At 42.7% G+C, this 17,394-nt stretch overlaps 1 protein-coding gene across 1 annotated transcript in view; it reads right to left on the bottom strand.

Annotated features, from left to right (window-relative positions):
* Nucleotides 1-9,962, bottom strand: part of LOC127010183 (lactadherin-like) — a 66,531-nt gene extending 56,569 nt beyond the window's left edge. The window contains exons 1-4 of the mRNA XM_050884059.1: nucleotides 9,959-9,962; nucleotides 7,126-7,325; nucleotides 5,423-5,545; nucleotides 4,834-4,930 (exon numbers count right to left, since the gene is read on the bottom strand). Coding sequence (XP_050740016.1) covers nucleotides 4,834-4,930; nucleotides 5,423-5,545; nucleotides 7,126-7,325; nucleotides 9,959-9,962 — 424 coding nt within the window. The remainder of the gene's footprint in view (nucleotides 1-4,833; nucleotides 4,931-5,422; nucleotides 5,546-7,125; nucleotides 7,326-9,958) is intronic.
* Nucleotides 9,963-17,394: the final 7,432 nt, after the last annotated feature.

The following is a 17,394-nucleotide window of genomic DNA, read 5'->3' as shown; positions in this document are numbered from 1 at the left end:
CCGCCTACCCTAAAAGCTAACATGTAGACTGCCTATCTTCTTACTTTTAATCAACGTGTCCGGATCTGGTTTGCCGGGAGATTAGCGTTCCAGCGGACCGCCAGGCACTCCCGGACCCGAGGTGAGGTACTGGGGGCAGCTTTCACTGCTCAGTAACAGTCCAGGGTCGAGTCCGTGCCCGGAGAGGAGACCCTCGAAATGGACTGGGTCAAGCTTGTCGTGCCATGTAGTTTTAGATATTCCTAACAAATAAATCATCGAACCTGTGGATTTTTTTTCAATGACTTTTTTTTATATATTTCTTTCAATTATGAAAGCTATTTTGTCCTATTGACCCTATGCAATCTCTTTTTACAACATTATCCCAAAATGCTTTCGCTTCAATAATACGATAGAAAAAGGTGTCGAGCCACAGCCCCATATTCCTTTAAAAAACTGCACTATATAATTATATATCCATTCTAAACCTCGATACCAGACTGTGCTGAACGGTCTGAGGAGTGTGGGTGATGGCACCACAGCCACGCAGCGCCGCCCCTCCCTGACAGCCCAAAGTCTGCTCGCGAAAGTCAAGACTTCGCTAGATGCCCGTATGTAAGACGACTGTGTGTGTGTGTGTGTGTGTGTGTGTGTGTGTGTCATTCACCATGGTCTGATCATGCGATCGATACTCGTTTTGAGCATAGAACAACATATTCGTTGTTTTTAACCTTGTGTCGTCGAGCAAGAAACCTTTAGAAGTGGGGCTCTCAGCGCTGCCTTCTCCGCCATAGCTTTGCATGCAGGTAGCGGCTAAGGGCTGAGCCTATCAGGGCCAAGGACTGCGCGGTACATCATCAACCACTGATGCACTGAGCACAGCAGTGTTTTTAGTTGCACTAGACCCTGTACTTGATACTAAACGATAAACCGATAATTGTTATAAAAAATACAAACAGGACAACCCAAACCTGCAAGCTTTACTTTGAAGCTCCTCTTTCCTTCTCCACGCAGCTGAATTATTCCTACAAAAGTTTAATCATGGTGTTTAGTGCACGAGAATAAGTAAAATGTAAGTTTGCCGCGTGGTTCTCAGAAAATGTTTCTATGAATAAAACAATGTGTTTTTATGAAGCATCAGAAGCAGGTACGCAGGTGTATACAAAGCTTTCTTACAGGCTCGTCACTGAAGGTCTCGGGGAGATTTGTTATACCCTCCTATGATATGGAAATACTCTTAATGGTGCTTAAGTAGCCCTTTGCTGACATTCTTCATTGATAAACCAATATATAGAGAGCAGGCAACTAGCCCCTCCATTCTCCTCGTGAAACCAAGGTATGTTCTTTACATTGTATTAAAATAATCAATATTTTTTCGCATCTGCTGAAGAAATATTCTTTCAAATTGGCGCAACATTACATGCATTAAGGAATATACGAGTTAAGTGTATCACGAAACCTACTACAAACTGAGACATGGAAAGAAGCCAATGAAAAAGACAAAAGCAGCCTCAGCCTCACCAGCCACACTCCACAAGGACAATACCCTCCCCCCTTCACCCCAGCCCCTTCACCCGGCTGCTGAGGAGGCAGTCATGTTGCCCCCGATTCCAGGTACACAGCCCCACGAGCCGCCGCTGCCCCGCCCACCCTCATTCTGCCCCTCCCTCGCCCTCCATCAGTGTGCCGGAGGACTGGGGCATCAAACACTTTATAAATGCTGCCCCCTACGCCACTCTTATGAGGTTTATTCAACGTTCACCAAAAATGGCACGCTACATAATTAAGTATTTGTATACGATGGTCTACTATGCATCCTAAAGACAACTCGAGCGATGATAGGTTGATGTGTATTGATAAACAGACGCACAGGAGGGAGCTGGTAACTACGGGCCGGCTCGACACTCCAGCACGGAGTCATTGAAGCGCCCGAACCAAACTCTGTTCTCCACAATGATGTGTTATTTCTACTCAATACCAAATACTAATAATGAGATTTCCTAATGTGTGGTTTTCTAAAGTTTCCTTCCTTAATATCAACGCCAAACACTATATACTACAGGGAACTTTTACAGTATTTTGTGTTTGGTTGGGGAGCTTACAAACTTGTGTATAGGACTGTACTACTGGCCCTACGTGTTGCCGCTGCTGGGATGACTCAGGAGGTAAGTAGTTGAGCAGTATATATGAGCGCAGTGGCCGATGTACGTTTCTGGTGAACCCTGCAAAAAACGAGGTCCTGGAGCCCGGATGTTAAGGGGTTGTGACGCAAGTCACGCCAACACCATTTAGGAGACGGAGAGGAGCTATAGCCGTGGATGACAGGCCGCAATTTAACACGCCTCGCTACCTGCCTCTGCCTGTCCTGACCTTCACTGAGGCTTGGACCTTCTACCGAGCTAACAAACCTTAATGTTCCCTCTTATGGCAGTAGCAGCAAAAGTGGAGTCAAACATTAATTTCGACACTTAATTTTTTTTCTTTATGATATCCTAAAAGTGTGGAGGGACAAGAATATAAGTAACAGTATGTTTCTTCTCGTTACCCTTCCCCCGCTGCACAGACTCCACCACGGAAAATTAGAGGCGACCCTGGAACTGTTGCGTAACACTTCATTTACATCAATTTTTAAAACATTTTTCTAAGTCTTCACGAAGTGTTACAGTTGGTCAAAATGTGCTGCCACGGCTACCCAGGGACGAGTAAATGGTATTGAACATTTGCCAAATCTTCCAATTCGTTTGTGCCATCCGTGTCGCAATACCACGGCTTCTTCAGGGAATTATATCAGTAATGGGAAAACTATTTGTACAGATGAAACTCCTACCTTGAAAATAGTGCATCTGTACTTGAAAAAAAAAACTTGCTGATTACGAGAAAAAAAAAATTTGCTTATTTTGTAATATAAAACTAATAACTCATGTATACACACACACACACACACACACACACACACACACACACACACACACACACACACACACACACACACACACACACACGCACACAGCACTGGATGACTGACTGAGCATCGATTAGGGGCCAAATACGTGGTTGACTGAGATCTTATTAAATCAATGAGTTACATCGAGACGAGCAATGTGTACACGACCGAGATCCTTCGCGCTAAGCAAGTCGTTTTTGGAGCTTCTATACATCAACTGCTTCATGTAGGAGCTAATCGGATGAATCTTGAAAGCAATTTAATTCTTAAGATTATCATTACGCGGTGCATCATACGAATCAAAGTCACTCCAGGGTCGCCTACAGCAAGTTGCGGGAGAGGTGCCACTTGACCCATCCTGCTGGAGGCCCCAGAGCAAATACCACGGCCAAGAAGAGGAACCATTGAGCTTGAACACACAGATAACTGCCACCAACAAAACAAATACCACGGCCAAGAAGAGGAACCATTGAGCTTCAACACACAGATAACTGCCGCCAACAAAACAAATACCACGGCCAAGAAGAGGAACCATTGAGCTTCAACACACAGATAACTGCCACCAACAAAACAAATACCACGGCCAAGAAGAAGAACCATTGAGCTTCAACACACAGATAACTGCCGCCAACACAACAAATACCACGGCCAAGAAGAGGAACCATTGAGCTTGAACACACAGATAACTGCCGCCAACAAAACAAATACCACGGCCAAGAAGTGGAACCATTGAGCTTCAACACACAGATAACTGCCACCAACAAAACAAATACCACGGCCAAGAAGAGGAACCATTGAGCTTCAACACACAGATAACTGCCGCCAACACAACAAATACCACGGCCAAGAAGAGGAACCACTGAGCTTCAACACACAGATAACTGCCGCCAACAAAACAGGAAAGGCAAAAAAGGTGGAGAGAGGTGCCACGCCCCATCTCGCTAGAGGCCGAATGACCAGACGTCCCTGCAAAAGTAACTCTCGTTCACCTACCTGCAGCCACCTAAGAAAGTAAATTTTACACCATAACATGTATTATGAAATCAGACAGGCGATATTTACAGTTAGCAACGTTCATTTCATACGATAATTTTAGGAAAAGAAGAGGTATGAGTACAATGCCCATCCCTGCCAGCGTGATGTATCTTACCGTTACTAATCAAGAAGATCATCATTTTCAGCGAGTCGTTAGAGTTGAGTGGTTATTTTAATAGCAAGATAGGTAAGATTGAACAGATAAAACACGATAAAGTGCGGACACAAGTCCTCCCCCTTTCCTGCCGCTCCGTGGCCCGCGGCGCCCCATGGATGCACCTCAACCTCTTCCCTCTTGTCGGAAAATAAGAGGACTGAACCCGCCTCGAGAAGGACACCACCGCGCTTTGCCGCCAGGACCTGCATCAGATTATTGGGTCTATCAGATAGTCTGCTACCGCTACGATGACAGCATCGAAGGCTGAAGAGGGAATGTTCAAACCTTCACAGATCAGGATGCAGAAGCAATTTGGTTCGGTCTTATTTTTAACCCTTGACGAGGAGACCGCCTTCTCCCTTGCTCGTTTGGCGAGGGATAATCAGTTGGCCATCAACCTTTATGAGGAGGAGGGCAGGTCTCGGGACGTCGTTTTACGGTATCCCGGCACCAGTCCCTTGACCCCATCTTGGAGGACCCGTTCGTCAGCTTCGCACTGAGGTGTACGTACAAGGCAGGTCAATGTCACTCAGAGCCAATTCGGCAGGCGGAGGTGACGTTCCCGCTGGAGATTCCCTCCCATAGTCCTTTGACTTAGGCTTTTAAAGTACATTCTCCGTCAGGAGACTAACCCGGAGCCTCTGCGGTGCTTCAACTGCACTTATGTCGTCAGGTATACGGGTATATGCAGGTACTGTATATACCCATATGCCCATACGTGGCGTAAGGCCCTGGAAGGCTGGTGAAAACTGGGTGCCAGATGGCCAAGCTCTGAAGAGGGACACCATGCTAAGTTCAAGGCCTGACCTGTCCGCCTGAGGAGATTACATCTATGGCTGCAAAATGGGCCTTTAGATACTTTGCTGCTCAGGGACCAAGCTTTCCCCCATGCGGCACCAGCAAAGATTGGTCGAAGCAAGAGCCCGACCGCTCCCCCCGCCCCGCACTCTACATGAGCACCACCATCACCACCACAACCACCACCACAACCACCACCACGGTGTGTGTGTGTGTGTGTGTGTGTGTGTGTGTGTGTGTGTGTGTACGTGCCCGCACGGACGGACATTGTCGCAAAAGATTACCAAATCTACATCTAGCCTGGCTCAGGGCCGGCCCATGTGCTGTACGCGGCGGCCCATGAGCAGCCAGGTATGACAACATTACCCCCTCGCCAGAACAGTATCCTTGGGGCGCGTCAGTCTGTGTTCTTGTCCCGGACGAATGGCTGCGGGTCAGGGGAGGCTGCTCAGTGACGCCACATACCAAACAACGCACACCAACCCAACTATGAGCGAATACACACTTACCTTTTTGTTGTTGTAGATGTCTCGAGCGAAGTGCCAGTGGTAGGCGTCTAGGGAGTAGGAAAGCTCGAAGGACGTCACCCACTCCTCGTCGTCCCCTTTGCCCTGCGTTAGGACGCCGGTCACCTACAGAGAGTGGAAGAACAGACTCAGTGGCAGCCATGGTCAAACTGAACAAGGATACATTTCGATGCGACACTGAAAAAGGGAAAGGAAAAATGAACGAAAGTGAAACTCTGTCCTACCTGAAACATTTCAAGACAACAGTATGACGATCAGAGAAACTGCTAAAAATATTGCTTCATTAAAGTTGCGTAAATTTTCAGCGGTCTTTGAACAATATAATATTCCTAAAAGTCGTTTAACGTCGTATGCGTTTGAACAATTTAGAAAAGTTAGAGTTGCTGAAATTTTGGGGGTATTCGAGTTTGAGGATACTTATGGCTATCAGTTTAGATAATATGCAGCCACAGGCAAGCAACATTTCTCTGCCCAGCGACAAAGCCAGCGCAGAAAGAGCTAACACTGCAGGCGTCAGAACTAGAAAGCAGCAAGCGTATCTGAGAAACATTAGTAAATTTTGAAGCCCGATCTTTTTTTTTTCCCAACACAAACAATTGGAAGCGGACGCCCAACCCCTCGTCGAGTGGCTTCTGGTGTTCGCGGCCGCCGAGTGGGAGGCGAGACAAGCGTGTACACGAGGCAAGCTTTCTGCTGACTCATAGCAGCACCATGTAATCCTTGACCACGGTTAACAGAGACGACGCTTTTTTTTTCCCCTTTACGGCAGGTGACTCGGCAAGGTTACAGTTTCTCCTCAAAAACATGACCACCTGGACGCCGCGAAAGAGGCAACTGCTACCCACAAACGTTCTAGACGAGGCAATAAATCAAAAAGCTTAACCCACCTGGGCCGACATTTATTATTGCAGTTTCTATATCTCAGTGGATAAGTGACGCCATTCAGGTATACAAGCGTGCGCATTAAATATTTCGGCCCGGTTCGTTTATTATACCTGGAAATTTGAATAAAGAACAATGACAGCCTTTCATGATACACTTTAATAGACCTGCACCCAACTAAGTTTACGATACCTGCTATAGATGCAATAATGTACTACGCTATTGATGCTGTGAACGAAAACAAGAATGGTAATAGAGATAAAATATAATGACAGCCTTTCATGATACACTTTAATAGACCTGCACCCAACTAAGTTTACGATACCTGCTATAGATGCAATAATGTACTACGCTATTGATACTGTGAACGAAAACAAGAATGGTAATAGAGATAAAATCGTTCATGATACAGTTTAATAGACCTGCACCCAACTAAAATTATGTTTACGATACCTGCTATAGATGCAATAATGTAAAACGCCATTGATACTGTGAACGAAAACAAGAATGGTAATAGAGATAAAGAAAAAAATTAACTGCGGCACATCAAATTGTAGGACACTAGTGCACACGCGGCAGGATATGGATTTGCTCTCAGCCCGGTAGCAGCGGGGATCATGTTTCTTAATGGTCCCTCTAAGCGAAAAAAATGAGAAAAATCATCACTCACACAAACCATTTCATAATATATATCAAAGCATTTGTGATCAGTTTACGTATCATCTATTTTTAGGGGTTTATATCATGGCACAAATTTGGCCCGTCGCTGCTACCGGGTCAAGGGTCAATCTACTAATTCTTACCTTGGCCGGCACACCGAGATTCACGAGGACCCACTCGCCGGCGGCCCTCCTGCCGGCACACCACGCCCGGCCATTAGGCTGGTGCAGGCGGGCGTACTTGACCTGGCAGCCCGCGTCCCACGTCGCCGGGTAGGACGACGAGGCGGAGATCTGCCAGTCCAGGACGTCGCCGGTAGTGAGGCCGAGCGGCAAGGAGCAGCCTGCCGCCAAGGGGAAAAGAAGGTCACGCAAAGAAACAAAAAAAAAGAACAAACAACAGCAGACCTGCTGGTCCTGACGAGGCTGTTTGTGACAAGCTACAATAACTATCTAATCAAAGGTGGAAGATGAAAGGACAGCACTCACGGGGGGGAGTCACGTGTAGGAAGGGGGTATGCAAGGATAGAAAAAAAGAGCATCCTGCCCGCCCAAGGGAAGAAAAGGTTAAGGGTGGCCGGCAGGCGTGGGAAGATATGTAGCACGAAGATGAAGAGTGGGAACTTGATATGGAGCAGCCTGCCGCCGAGGGGAAGGGAGGGATGATGGGGGCCGGCAAGCAGAGGAAGGACTGTTAATGGGAAAGAAATTTTAGTGCTTGAAAACGTTCTGGATTGTTTATGTTGTATTTGTAGGTATAGGAAGAAATGCAGAAAAGGAAGAAAGATTGTATTTTGAAAACTTGCTGGGTTGTCTATGTTATCTAGTGGACATTGCTTTATGACTTCTTAGAAATAGGAATGAGTGGTTTGCTTAAAACAATAGTGAGTTAGTAGAGTTAGTATTGCAGTTAGTTAGTGAATTAGTAGAGTTGGTATTGCAGTTAGTTAGTGAATTAGTAGAGTTAGTATTGCAGTTAGTTAGTGAATTAGTAGAGTTAGTATTGCAGTTAGTTAGTGAATTAGTAGAGTTAGTATTGCAGTTAGTTAGTGAATTAGTAGAGTTAGTATTGCAGTTAGTTAGTGAATTAGTACAGTTAGTATTGCAGTTAGTGAATTAGTAGAGTTAGTATTGCAGTTAGTTAGTGAATTAGTAGAGTTAGTATTGCAGTTAGTTAGTGAATTAGTACAGTTAGTATTGCAGTTAGTTAGTGAATTAGTACAGTTAGTATTGCAGTTAGTTAGTGAATTAGTAGAGTTAGTATTGCAGTTAGTTAGTGAATTAGTAGAGTTAGTATTGCAGTTAGTTAATGAATTAGTAGAGTTATTATTGCAGTAGTTAGTGAATTAGTAGAGTTAGTATTGCAGTTAGTTAGTGAATTAGTAGAGTTAGTATTGCAGTCAGTTAGTGAATTAGTACAGTTATAATTAGTATTGCCTCCACAGTTACCACCATAATCACAATGTTCCTGCCTTTGCTACTGTTTCCACTGCTGATTTTAATGTTACTGCTACAGCTACTACTACCACTACACCCCAAAATTATCATTATTATTTAACAATACAACAGAAAGGAGTTGCATTTCACAGCTCACAGCTTTGCTTCGTCATTAAGAAAACGCAGCAATTAACATACAACACAATTTTACCAACTTCCTCCCGATGGATCATCAAGCTTCATAAATTAACACCCAAACCCAAGGCTCTTGACACCCGCAAGCAACACCTCGTCAGGCAGATCCAACGCGGACCCAATCAACTCTCAACATGCTCAAAACAGTTCACAAAGCGGCAAGGGAGATAAATGAGTTACTATTACAATGGGCGCTTGCTCTCTTATCTCCCCGTTTCTGTCTACCTGTTTGTTTGCTTATGAATCTGTTTTCCGTCTTTCTATGTCTCTGTTGGTCCGTCTGTTATCTCATCTGAGTGTCGGAATGGTTTTTCGTATGTCCGTTTGTTTGTTTTTCACGTGTTTGTGCATCTGACCGTTTGTTTGTTTGTTTGGCCGTTTTTAATTCATCTACGGCTCTCTCTCTCTCTCTCTCTCTCTCTCTCTCAAGTCACAATATTGTATCTCGCACGCTTATCTCCATCGTTAACTTTGTACAAACACATTCCGCAGTTTTCGTTTTAGCCGCAGGACACTTCTGCACAAATTTCAACTTCTTCCCATTGGCAGGCCACTCTTGCCGCTGTCGAGCTTTTTATTCAGCACAAGTCCAAACACGGCCCAGCTTAGTACACGTAAACCAACGTAAAGAGGTTTAGAGTGACGTTAATATTCATATACTGACTGAGTCTGAAAGTTGTTTTTCCGTCTTTTTTTATTTTTTTTACTTAAGAGTATTTGGCACGTTAACGCAGCCATACTGAAGCATATTTTAAGACCTTGCCAATTGGATGTGGACGCGATTAATTTTAGTTAGGCTTATTTACAATAAACATGCATGTAAGCTTGCAATATATTACGTTAGTCGTGTTTGACTTTCTTTTATACAGATGGATGTAAACAGTGCTTGGAGTAAATATATCAGTGATAGATATACATTGGCTTCCAGCATCTGAAACAGGTTAGTTATGTCTTGAGAATAAAATATTTCTAAAGGTATTTTCAATGCAAAATGCAATACTGAAAAGTATATCAAATGCACTGTTTTCAAAATCGACACAGAAGAAAACGCAACTTGTGAAATTAATATGATGGTGTCTTTTACGGATGAGCTGATTCGTTTCAAAATGTAGGAAATCACAAATATAAACTTTCAGAAAAAAACAAACATCATGATGAACTTACAAACACACACACACACACACACACACACACACACACACACACACACACACCTATTTATGAGATTCAGAAGATAAGGTTAGTTTTATGGTTTCCGCACCAGCAAGGGGAGGGACGTGGTTTTCCTTAAACGCGCAACTTCGGGCAGAGCTCCGTTTTATCCCAACAGCAATGAAAACTGCACGCATCTCTCCAAGACCACTGATGACTGGGCTTTTAGTCTGTAATGTCTATCACGCATTTTTATCGACCATTCCTTCTGTGAAGTTATATAACTGTTCCCCTTGACACGAATCCAAGTATCTTTTAATATTTGTCTTTACAGTAATTAATTTTCCGGTTTCTGAACACGACACCGCAGATAAATCAAAGAGTGTGCGTGCGTTAAACGCCGCCTCAAAAGACATAATAATTCCTCCCGCCTGTGTGTGCGTGGGTAGAATTAGCAACACCAAAGGCGACGGGTGAAAAAATTTACGAGTCTGCAAGTACTGCGATATTTACTTCCCCCACAACATCGACCACCTGCAAAATTTCATCACTATTTGTTTGCCACATTAGTTTGCGCTTTTGTACCCTGCGCCACGCTTCTTCACCGAGGCGTTAAATGGTCGCGCAAAGTAACATCCAGGATCGAAACTTTTTAGACCCTTCTTTTCTTGTATTAAATCAACTCTTTTATCACTCATTAATTACTCCATAAATGATCTCACCGTCTCGTATCCCTGGTAGCGTGATCCGGCTTAAGTTGTTATTGGAGACTGGTGTTCGGGGATAAACAAGGGAAAAAGAAAATATACATTTATTTAAAATTAAATGAAAGTAATTGCCTTACGCAATATTCTATGCTCAGACGATCATAACACTGGCATATTCAGCAATGGATGCAACATATGACAAACGACATGTCTTAAACATAATACTACAATATGTGCTCAGTTGTTGCCAATAATAATAACACTCGTCGTTCCACAAGCAGTGGTTTGTATCTCTCTGCTTACATCACAATCATTATGTACTCTCTTCACAAAATCCTAATAACACATTCCTATAGTATAATCTACTACAAGTCATGGAAACACCCAATTTTACCACACCCAGTGGTTTTACCTTTGCTTTACATCGCAAACAAATAATCACAATCCTGTCCCACTCACAATCCTACTTCACATCTCCTACATTATAATCTCCAGGACAATACAGTCGGTTTCCCTTAGATTCTCGAATTTCTACTCACGATTAAGATCACAGCAGCCATCCTCGGCTGAGTGAGTAGCAGGTCTGCTTGAGGCGAGATCCAAGCTCGGTCTACTCATACCACTGATTTCTAGGCCACATTTTTCTTTGCTTTAGGCGGACTTACATCCTTGACACGCCCTTAATTTTCTACATAACCAATGGCCAATACTTCCTGTCACACCCATCTGCTCGCTCATTATGTTGTATTGTTTTACTTCTCCTGCTATTCGTGAGTCAGTCTTAAGACACTCCCTCAGTGATTTTTCTGTTAAATTATTGGCTCATAACATGTCGCCACGACTGACGTCACGGGTCAGAGTCTTTTTCAATGGTTGTTCACACTTTCTGACCACGCCTACTGGGTATCTGTTTTCTGTATCTGAGTCTGGGTATCTGTTTTCCTTTACCCTCGTTGTTTCCCCTCTTTTGTACTTGAGATGTTTACACTTATATATATGTCACCCTTTTTGTTAGTGTTTGTCCTGTCAGATGTTTACTCTGTACTGTTATGGCTATTCCTCTTGTTTGTTCGTTTTCTGGTTCCTGACATACTTCCCCTTCCGGAAGATCTCGCCCCTGAGATCTCACAGGTGTTGGTGGAGAAGATACTCGTTGCAATGTCTGCAGTTGGCTTGAGTCTGAAGTATGCAGCGTCGTGCGTAGCGCAGGACATAGGAATACCCCACGGCAGACGCCACCAGCAGTAGAACCAGGATCACGACAATGGCGAAGACAATCCACCAATGGATTACGGGTTGAAAGGGCTGATCCGGCTCGACCACAGAATTGAGGGGCTGCAAGCCAGCTGTTAGCTCCTGTAGGGGGATGGACTCAGCACTGCGAAGAGAACCTTGCCGAAGCGTCAATATACCACTACCCGTCAAGCTGACAGTATGTCTGTTTACAGGTTATGGCATGTGAGTGTCAGAGTGATGGGGGAGGCAAGTGAACAGGTCCAGTAGCCAGGACGTTTATAAACATAGGGGGAAATGTTTTCAAGACTATTGTGTGGCAGAGGTTGATCACTGACTCATGTTTCAAGAAAGCAGCCGATTCACAAGAGGCTGCGTCACTAGCCTCATGGAAGGGGCCTGTGGGAGGACAAACTAACATATGGTTATTCTTGTTACAGTGTTTTATACTAGAAAGCATAAAATATATTTTCCTATTCTCACTGAAGGCAATACATCTTGAATCAACACTATACATAAGAAAGTAAGTGCTATTCTGCACAGAAAATGGAAGGGAGTCGATTCGAAAGACATCAAAGGTGTCAATCGGATCTCCTCGCAAAGGTTTGGTGAAATATAAATTACGAGAATCGTGCAAAGCCGTTGTCCTGGAGGACAGTTATTACATCCCTATATAGAGCTAAAAAATCAAGAACTGCAAGGCACAAAAGACCTGGAGGCCGAGCCTAGGCTTCCTTTAATGTACTGAACAACTGTTTGTTTCACATAATGGTTGGAGTTATGTATGTTTGCAGGGGAGCCTGCAGACTCAAATATAAATCTTGTATACCTGGTCTTATGTGTCTCAATGCTAAGTCAAAATATAACAATTCTTGTAGGAGCTTTTTTCTCTTCCTAATGCCATAGTCTATAGTAAAATGGCGCACAACTTGGTTCAATACATCTACAGCTGAATATAGCCTATTAAAGGCAGATTGCATGGCATGCATATTACTTAATGATGTTGAGTTTTCCATAATAAACATTTAACTATATAAAATCTTTCTCAGTTAATGACTCTAGTCCTCTATTTTTTCATGAATAGCATTAACTTGAGCCTGGGTCGCGGTACCAAATAGGTTATTAGACAAGGATCCTCAAAAAAATTATTTCCCGTTTTTTTTTCTTTTTTTTTTTCTATAATTCATAGAAGCATGCAGCTTGTTTTGAATAGTAGTCATCTCATAGCCTAAAACTTTTATTAGATGATGCAACAATGAACTGAATTCGTTTTCAAAATTGAAGAGTGTGTATGTTATTGCTTTTACAGCTGGATACTCAGGTGACATTTGAATAACATTTCAAGTAACGAAGCAGTTAAAATCCGTGCTTTATATAATGCAGCTAAAACATCGTCTGTGAGGCTAAACGGTACTATAGTTTCTGTCTGTGAGGACTATAATATAGATAGTATGTTGGTGTGAAACTTTGGCCAGCACGTGTTGGGGACTCCTGTTGTGTCATTGAGTCGTACACCGAAAGAGTCAAATCAATCTGTTGTTTATTTCGTCATATTTCCGCTCAATTATTGCATTTTTATCCTTATACATTATTCCTGTTCTATATCGTATTAGTTTTGACATTACATTAGGCAACTCTTGTACCGTCGAAGAGCGAAGGCTTTATCTATGCCGAGGTGGCTCTGAAAGATTGGGAGTAACCTGAAAAGGTAGGGCCTGTGCATCAGCTGTTTATTGCTGTTGTAGAACGAACATTATTTAATGTGTCATGAGTAGCAGTCACCTCTCCGCTACGAGTGATTATTTTCGGTAGAAGTTTTCTCAGCGATTTCAGGGTTGAGCAATGCAAAGAATAGATCAGTGTCTGTCTCTGGATTTAAAGGGTATGCTCGCCTAATCGTTGGACATTGCTGCACGTCGATGCAATCTTCATGAAGGACTTTTACTCTATCTGTGGGGACCGTTGAAACCTTACTAGTCCTGAGGTTTATAACTTTTACCATTATATCACTGATCTTCTCTGTTACCCTGTAGGGTCCATCAAAAATAAGTTACAACTTTTTATTTACTTTTTTCTGTGGTCTCGTTTGAGGAACACTGTCTCCAACGTTGATCGTTTTGATTTTGAAGCTTTGTATTTCTTTTCTATTTCTTCTCTACCTTTTTCAATGTAAACCTGGCATCTATCATAAACTTTATTTGCAATTGCAGCCATTTCCTTTTCATAGGAGTCAATATCATAAACTTTCCTTGCAATTGCAGCCATTTCCTCTTTACAGGAGTCAATATCATAAACTTTCCTTGCAATTGCAGCCATTTCCTCTTTATAGGAGTCAATATCATAAACTTTCCTTGCAATTACAACCATTTCCTCTTTATAGGAGTCAATATCATAAACTTTCCTTGCAATTGCAGCCATTTCCTCTTTATAGGAGTCAATATCATAAACTTTCCTTGCAATTACAACCATTTCCTCTTTATAGGAGTAAATATCATAAACTTTCCTTGCAATTGCAGTCATTTCCTCTTTATAGGAGTAAATATCATAAACGTTCCTTGCAAATACAGCCATTTCCTCTTTATAGGAGTAAATATCATACCAGGGCTGCTGAATTTTTTTCTAACAGTGTAGGGTACAGGAGGATCTCTAAAAATCCTCTCTCTGTCTCTCTCGATAAAATAGGGACTCCTTTATGGTGCGATAATACGCAGCATTATAGGCCAAGATGTTTATAAGTAGCATTATCTCCCAAACGGACACATTTCCTAGAACATTCTCCTCAAAATGTTAACAACAGTATAATTTGCGCGCTTTATTATTCCATTCCCATTTGTATGGTAAGCCGTTATTCGCGTGTCGCACAGGTAGCTTCTAATTTATCTCCTGCATCACGGAATTAACGAACTCTGAACCTTGATCTGTAACAACTGTCTGAGGAACACCGTGTACACAAACAACATCCACGTACAACGCCCTTGCCATTTCGCGGGCTTCCTTACTCCGTAAGGGTACTGTAATCAAATACCTTTTAAAAACATCAACTATGGGCATTACGTATCGAACCCCATTGTCCGATACACCCATGGGACCCACAAGGTCCATGTGTATTCTTCCAAAAGGAGCGGTGACGTCTGGATATTGCCGCCAAGGAGCAGGGTGCAAGTTCCCAACTCACTTTTAAAACGACTACCATGACGCACTTCCTTACATAATTTTCTACATCCCGTTTCATTCCAGGCCAGAAAGCGAACTTTCTACATCGACATAACGTAACTTTGGTTCCTCCGTGCCCTGCAGTGGCGACGAATGAGCCAGAGTTATCGCCTTGGGAATACTTGGGGGGTAGAATCACCACCTTATTGGCTTCTCCGTACGGACTCACTAAAACACATCATTTATTTCCACCTGTAACTCTGACAGGGGCGGCATCTCACATTATGCCCATCTTCAACACAATATAACACATTTTCCACCTGTACCTCTAACAGGGGCGGCATCTCACATTATGCCCATCTTCAACACAATATAACATAATTTCCACCTGTACCTCTAACAGGGGCGGCATCTCACATTATGCTTTTTTTTCTCTGAGTCTTTGCTCAATTTTCATTCTTGGGGCTTCCTTCTTTTAGCATACTTATATGCTGGCTGCTCATCATGCAGCTCACTAATCTCCTGAATACTCCAGTCAAGTGTGTGGCCAATACACTCACTATTCAGGTCCATACATATCATGTATTTTATTTTCTAATTTTTCGGCGCCTGTTTCTTTTTCTGCACTAGTGCAATACCTTGCCCCTCATTATCCACGTGTTCCACGGTTTTTGTTGTTCCCCATCCCCAAACATTATCGCGCGTGTCCTTCTAATTCAATCTCAGTGTCCTGTGAGCCTTCATCCTTGATAAAAAAAAATCTGCTACTATATTTTCCTTGCCAGGCAAATGATTGATTGTGAAACCATACTCACTCATGAGAGTCTGCCATCTAGCTATCCTGCCGTTGGGACTAGCTACCTGTAACAACCAGACTAAAGGTCTGTGACCCGTGTGGATCTCAACAGGGTAACCCAGTATTAATGGGCGGTTTACGTGTAACCCATAAATTACTGTTAAAGCCTCTCGTTCAACTATACTGTACCGCTGTTCTGCCGTATTCAATTTCTCACAAAAAAAGATACAGGTCTTAGTTTATCATCATTATCCTGTTATTGCAATACTCCACCAGTATTGTAGTAGGATGCGTAGAGTGACTGTACCAAGCATTCTATCCTTAAGGGTTGAGAACGCAATTTTTGTTTCATCCGTCCATATGAGTGGAGTTTTATTTATTTATTTATTTATTTATTTTTTTTATTTTTTTTATTTTTTGTGTGTGTACCTTTCTTCCCTTTGTAAATCTTTAGAAAAGGAGCAACAATTTGTGAATAGTTTGCAATAAATTTGCGATAATAATTAGTCAATCCAAGAAATGACTGTAAATCATGAACAGTTTGGGGGGCCAGGACGTTTTGTATGGCCTCCAGCTTGCTAGATTGAGGTCTTATTCCCTCTGAGCGGATGGCATGGCCCAGGTAATCTACTTTGTCCTTAAAAAAGTTACACTTCTCCATCTTAAGAGTCAGTTTGGCTTCCTTTAAGCGATCCAGAATTTTGTTCTAAGTTATCTGCGTGATTAGAAAATATATCGCCCAGGATAATTATGTCATCAAGGTACACCTGAACCTTGTTGCTTAATAGTCCTGTAAGGACAGTGTTTATTATTTTCTTGAAGCAGGACGGGGCTGTTTTAAGGCCAAAGGGGAGGGAAGTAAATTCCCAATGTCCTGCTGGAGAAGAAAATGCCATCTTCTCTCTGCTGATTTCATCTTGGGGGATTTGATGGTAACCCTGTTTCAAGTCTAGGCATGGAAAAAAAACTTACTATCTCCCAATTGATTGAGTATGGTAATTATATTAGGGAGTGGGTACAGGTGTCACGTCTAATATGCACTCCCCTGAATTATCACTCCCCAGTCGTTTTTATACGTATAATTTGCACTCCCCAGTCATAAGTATACATAAAAATAACACTCCCCCAGTGTATATTATATGTGTAATATACACTCCCTCTGAATAATATGCACTCCCCTCCCTGTGTATACGTAATCATAACATTTAACTGCAACTTGGTTGTTATATAGCTGTATACAGAGAAGATTACCAAAAGAGTCCGAGCCACTGCTCCAAGCTGTTATGAATGAAACGTTTGCATTTTGTGGACAGAGTCGACTCCTGCCAGCACTAGCTAACTACAGTCAGTCCAGCAGGCCATATCGCTGAGTGCACTCCTCTCACTCTGGTCTAGTCCCAGCTGCCATGGATTTACGGTGCAATAATCACTATGCATTTCAAGATATTTTTACCTTCATCAGCAGTCATGCATATCCTGATGGCTTACTTGATAAAGGAAAAAAAGCTAATTTTCGACGCGCTTGTAAACCATTTTGCATTGTCGATAACAAATTATATTACAATAGAAAGCAGAAAAATGGTGACCCACTGAAAGTGCAAGTTGTGTGGAACGAGCAAGAAGTGAAGTGTGTGCTTCGGGAAATTCATGAAGGATTTGGTGACACTCAGGAGTCTAAAAGTTTGCGTGCACATCATGGAATTGCAGCTACAATTACTTTAGTCAGTAAGCGCTTTTATT

Source organism: Eriocheir sinensis, chromosome 42 (assembly GCF_024679095.1).
Source record: "Eriocheir sinensis breed Jianghai 21 chromosome 42, ASM2467909v1, whole genome shotgun sequence".
Taxonomy (NCBI): Eukaryota; Metazoa; Arthropoda; class Malacostraca; order Decapoda; family Varunidae; genus Eriocheir; species Eriocheir sinensis.
Note: the sequence above shows the minus strand (reverse complement) of the source record. Positions and strands in the feature narration are given on the sequence as shown.